Source organism: Monopterus albus, unplaced genomic scaffold (assembly GCF_001952655.1).
Source record: "Monopterus albus unplaced genomic scaffold, M_albus_1.0 scaffold25.1, whole genome shotgun sequence".
NCBI lineage: Eukaryota > Metazoa > Chordata > Actinopteri > Synbranchiformes > Synbranchidae > Monopterus > Monopterus albus.
In genome coordinates this window covers 2927602-2933587 of record NW_018127905.1, presented here as the reverse complement: position 1 = coordinate 2933587, position 5986 = coordinate 2927602, and the positions used below count along the sequence as shown (strand labels likewise).

The following is a 5986-nucleotide window of genomic DNA, read 5'->3' as shown; positions in this document are numbered from 1 at the left end:
TTAAACTACACACTGCACATTATGCTTTTTTTATATCCATGAACATTGTCCCCTAGTTATGGCAGTACTGTATTCTGTCCAAATAAAAAGGTGATGCTAAATAAAAATAATGGCAGTGCCCCTCATGTCATGCTGCCACCATAACAATTTTGATCAGTTTCTCATGTCAAACTTTTTCATCTTTACAAGATCCTTGGCTTTATAACAACACATACTGATATCTGCCAAGGGCAGGGGTTGTGTTTTTGTTTGTTTCTCTGTTAACAGCATTCTAAAAAAAATAATGAAGGGATTTTGGTGATTTTTATTTTATTTTTTTTGCAAAGGTAGTGTACAGCCCATGGAACAATTGATTAGATTTTGGTGCCAATGCGTATCATAATTTCGATACAGGAATATTTTAAAGATTATTCACCATTGTGAGTGTAAAAAGGCTTTTGACTACATTTGAGCCCCCTTGTGGCCAACGTGCACAATGCTGAGCACTCCAAGCACATAAACATAAACACTGTCTTGTGGATTATCCAAAATAGCAGGAAACCTTTCTCCGGAAACTCACACTGCTCAAATATAATTTTTCAATACAGTGAGCAAAACAGATTCAACCTAAAATGTTTATTTGAATAAATACTTCCAAAGGGAAGTGGTGGTATTTATTCAAGCAGACAACTTAACTTAAATAAGGTGCTGAGTCATTATTTGGGTGAATTCACGCTTTAGCCCAGTTACATCAGCACACTAAATTTAGACTCATAATCTAGACAAAGGTGGACTCACTGCGTCTGGCTGTGCTCGCCCCAGATGCCATGTGATAGCCATCTGCATACATGACTGGCTGACATCAGGAAGGCTGGCCATGATCATCTCCATGGTAACAGCATCTTTGTCTGTTGGTGGGGCATGTCTCATGGTGCATGGGGTGTTGGGTACCCAAGCACACCAGTCAAACTAAAACAACAACAACAACAACAACAACAACAACAACAGGAGGAGCATGGATTAAAGCCCTTCTGTAGTATTTGAAAATGTCAAACCTTGTTAGTTCATTGTGGTGGTATTAAAAAATACCCTGAGGCAAGTCCATCCTCCACCACTCAGTGCAGGACCTACTGTACTATCAACACTGAACTAGGATCTTTTAAACTATCTTTGAGAACAACCATATACATCATTGTGTATGTGTTAGTGTTCAACACCTGTCCGTTGTTAGTAGCAGCATGCTGGGCTGTACTGGTGAAGATGACCACTGCCAGCAAGGTGGACAGTTCCTCTCTGGTGCTCAGTGTATTGGACAGACCTGAAATACATCCACCAACAATTGGACAGTACCATGTGAGCAATATATCCCGTCTTGTGCTAGCAGCACTTTATGTAGACTCCTTTAATGTTAGGTTGCACTTAAATATTAATATAGGTATATTTTGAACTTTATACAGACTGGCTGTTGCAGTCTTTATGCTTAGATAAACTAAGCTAATCTACATCCTGACCCCAGCTCTTTACTCAACACAGACATAAGACTAATAGTGATCTGAACATCTCACTTTCAGAAAGAGACCATATAAAATTATTTTCCCAAATGCTGAACTATCCTTTACAAAATAGCAAGCATGCTTGAACAGTGTTTAGAATGAAAATGCAGGATATGAATTGACTGACCAAAATGGGGGATCCCTATGAAGCCCTCTTGTGTTATGTCTTGGATCCAGGCTTGGAGCTCCAGGTCCTCCTGTACATCATGGTCTGACTGGTAGTACAAGCTTACCATACCTGAGACAAAACTGAAGGAAGAGTTGCATTTAGTTCTTATTGAAAGCACAAGGCAGATCTTGTCCTTTGTAGTGTCCTCAAATCACATAATTCATTATCTATAATCAGTAGCATTAAGTCAACTCTTAAAGCCACATGAGTAAAATTACATTTTTTAGCTCCTGCTGCAGACAATACAGCACACTGTTGTGATACAGATACTGTATCTAGAAAAATATAGAATATGTAGTTCTTCAGTGTGGATTTTTTTAAATTCGGATATCCATTTTAAAACTAAAACATTTTGTCAAAATGAGAAGGTGAAAGCTTTGAATGCTTTATGCTGAAAAAACTTAGAAGAAAGCATCTGGACATAGTTTTAGGTAGAAGACATTTCACGTCTCATCCAAGAGGCTTCATCAGTTCTGTTTGACTGGTGGTGAGCAGGAGCTATTTATCCCACTGGGTGGTGTTTCAGTCCTTCCACGGCCAACAATGTCCTCTGGTGACTGAATTGTCAAAGCAGCATGTTTGTTGGATGAGGTCACTGTCTGGTGCACCAAAAGTTGAACCAGATCCAATTTTTTCACCAGACAGGGCTGCATCATTTTATTATAGCCACCCTGTGGTACTGGTGCCGGCTGTGGTGAATGCAGTCAGCCATAGAAATGAATGGAGATGGCTGTGTTTTTTCACACCCTTGAAACTCAGTCTGAACATGGGCTTAGATGGCAACTGGACTTGCTTGAGGTTCACCTGTCATGCAAGTTTTTTGGCAAACTCTGACATTTAAAGTATATTTTATTATTGAGTTTTCACTTCAATTCCAGTTCCACACTGTTTTAATCCAGTCTGGTTGTATTCTGGAGGCTAAACTGGGTAACCCCCCAGAGGTAGGGGACTTGAATCATATGACTTGATGCAAGTCAGACTTAAGTCGCAAATTTAAGGACTTGAGACTTGTTTGACTAACACTGGAAAAGATTCAACTTGACTTTGAATTCATGACTTGAGATTTGTTTTAGCCTTGAGACAGATGTCTCAAAATTGCTTCACTTTTTTAATATTTGTATTTTTCTAGATATTGAGAAGTTACATTTAGTTTTGTTAAAGACGTGGCATGCTTTTCCTTGTTTTTTTAACTTAACTACAATGTTACAATGATGAATTATCATCTTAGACATGATCTAAAGCTCAAAAAATGAGGTGTACATATGTTTTATTATTTCTTTGCAGAAGGAAATGTCTCGCAAAAACTCGCTCGCAAGACTTTTTTTTCTAACAAAGTTAAGTATTCTGTGATAGTTTAAGGATTCCCTTGAGGTGGTGATTTTACCATTTATTTTGTTCCATAAGTCCCCCTCTCTCTGAATCTAATTATAGGCTATGCACATTGGACAGTAAGGTTATTTAAAATAATTGGTGAAAAGTGTACAAATGCGCAATTAATAATCACAGGAGGTTTGTCAGTGTTTCACTTAAATATGTGATATTCTCAACATTGTCACATCATCAGAATTGTGTATGACTTGACTTGTGACTTATAGTAGGGACTTGACTTGATTCTCACCATAGTAACTTGGGACTTGCTTGAGACTTGAAGGTTAAGACTTGAGAACTGCACGTGTGACTTACTCCCACCTTTATAATCTTCATAGATTACAATATTTATTTGACTCTGATGTGCAAAACTGAATTTTTACCCTTCTCTTCTCCATCTGGTGAAATACTGAAAAACACACTTATTCACAATTCTCTTCTTACTGATAATATACCATATATTATATATTCAGTGACATTGTACAATTACAGGAATTCATGCCTTAGCATATATTGATGGAATATGACTTCCTTGAATCTTCAAAGATCTACCTGTGTATGGCCTCCCACAGCATCAGACTGTGTTGTCTGTAGAAATAGTTTGACAACTGGAACGTTCCTCTGTCCATAAAGTCATTATGAGGCTGGAGGGAGCGGTAGGTCAGCACCTTGTACTCTCTCTGCGCCAGAATCAACAAGCCATCACCACCTGTAGACACAACCTTTACACAAATATGACCATCACCACAATGATGGCCTCCATTATTATGTGAATGCGATAAGGTAGAAGGCTTGGCAAAGTACATCAGGCCCACATAAAAGAGGTTCAAACATTTGTAAGTCCCAGTGAAATGTTGTGTTTCTGTGTGACACACCCGTTTAAAGATGCCATTAGGAGCGATAAGCTGAGTGCGTCCTCTGCAGTTTATCTCTAGTGTGTAGCGCAGATGAGGGGCCAGGAGCTGCAGCAAGAAGACATTAAAAACATCAGCGTACACCATGATAGTTTTAGCTTCAGCATGTAAAGCTACCATCAACAATCAATTGTCATAAAAGCCAAATGCTCATATAATGATAACAAATTCCAACAGCATAAACAATTGAACTTTGCTAAAAATGTACACCAAAAAACAGCAGTGGTGAAATGACCTGTTCAGGAATGATCTGACATGATAAATTCAGCATAATGTAAAGAAAAGAATTGTGTTCTGTGAACAACTTACAGTAAGTGTTTAATGTGTAACATCTGTACAAGAATTTTTAAGTCTCACTAACAGTAATGTAATAGAAATCAAGATAGGGGACATAGATCATATAATGTATCTTTCTACTTTAGCCCCAGATTTGTATACAAATACAGTATGGATCAACTCTTCTAGTTGAAAACTACAGTTAGGTAAAATATGACTTTTGGGGTCGTTTACCTTATATATAGGGTGCACAGCAGGCAGCTGTCGTAGAGTAGCCACACAAAACACCTCTATCACCAGGTGAGTCCTGAGCAGGTGAGACAGCAGCTGGAACACCTGGAACTCAGAATGACGCACCCACATCTTAGCCAAGAGCCAGGCCAAAGGTGGGTCTCTGGGCAGGAAGATGGGTGTGTCCAGGCCTGGAGTCTGCCCTAGCTGAGGACAAGAAGGGGAAAGTATTACACTTCTTATCCATTAAAAAAGGGAACTCGAATGTTACTCAATATCAACTACTCATGCAGGCTGAACTGTGTGCTCCCTCAGTCCAAACAAATATTGAAAGCTATTTTATAAGAAAGTGCTCATTCTGAGGAAGTGTAAAGACAGTCTGGAGCGAAGGTATTAGTAAGACAGAGTTAGAAATGTAATATGCGTCACATCCTCCTGTCTGCTCTGCTGTGGCCTCTGCCCTGCACCTTCTATGTGTATGTACTGAAGCTGCTCTGCCCAACGCAGACACACATATAGTAAACTGAATGCACATATGCTACTTTAATTCCTAGTTAAATATCCAGTCAAAAGAGGACCCATTTTTGCTTCTGTATTTCTAAACGGCAATTGGGAAACAGTTCATGTTCTGATTCTGGTTTTCTCATTTCAAAACAAAAATCCACCCCCACAAGAAAGATGTAATTCTGTGTAAAACACTGTAATAAATGTTATACAGTACAGCCTTTCCTTGATTTCCATGTAATATTCTCAGCATCCACCCAGGTTTGCCAGATATTTACATTTCAAAGTTTCATAATATCATTTGCATTTACAAGAAAAGCACATAAGCTAAAATGTCTCACCACAGGCAGTGCCAGAGTGTTTTTCTTTCTAGGGCTAAATGGGGGCTTTAGCACCAGTGGGGCCAGTGCAGAGCATTTGAAAAGTTGGTTTTAATAGGTCTATTCGTGTATGCATGTCTATTCAAATACCACATAACTGAATAAGAACTGCAAAAAAATAAAAATTATAACCAAATAATAAATGACACACTGACACAACTTTTGTAAATACAGTGGAACCTTGGATTGCAAGTATAATTTGTTCTGGCAACATGCTCGTAATCCAAAGCACTCGTATATCAAAGTGAATTTTCCCATAAGAAATGATGGAAACTCAGATGCTTCGTTCCACAACCACTTATATAAAGTCATACTTGTTATGTGCCGTTCGCACCTGTCAGTGAGCGAACGAGAAAGAGGCAGACCCAGGTAGCCGACTTCGATGCAAGCAGTGATTTATTATGTACAGTGATGAGGAGAAATAACAAAATGCACAGAGGGAAATAGTGCGTAGTCCTGTCGATGAGTAGTAACCGGGTGTTGACCAACAGTAGGAGGTGAGGAGATGGAGAGCTGGGCCGAGCTGCGTAGGCTGGGTCACTCCTGGGCTGGTCGGTGATGGTGGCTACTGAAGGTGGAGACAGAGATGATGACAATAGTAGAACAGATAGG

General features: G+C 39.2%; 1 protein-coding gene across 2 annotated transcripts in view; it reads right to left on the bottom strand.

The window, feature by feature from the left end:
* alox12 (arachidonate 12-lipoxygenase) overlaps positions 1 to 5986 on the bottom strand; it is a 17079-nt gene that overhangs the window by 1147 nt on the left and 9946 nt on the right. For both annotated transcript variants that reach the window (XM_020595004.1, XM_020595005.1), the window contains 6 exons: positions 4494 to 4697; positions 3945 to 4031; positions 3622 to 3791; positions 1660 to 1781; positions 1197 to 1297; positions 778 to 948 (listed from right to left, as the gene is read on the bottom strand). In XM_020595004.1, coding sequence (XP_020450660.1) covers positions 778 to 948; positions 1197 to 1297; positions 1660 to 1781; positions 3622 to 3791; positions 3945 to 4031; positions 4494 to 4697 — 855 coding nt within the window. The remainder of the gene's footprint in view (positions 1 to 777; positions 949 to 1196; positions 1298 to 1659; positions 1782 to 3621; positions 3792 to 3944; positions 4032 to 4493; positions 4698 to 5986) is intronic.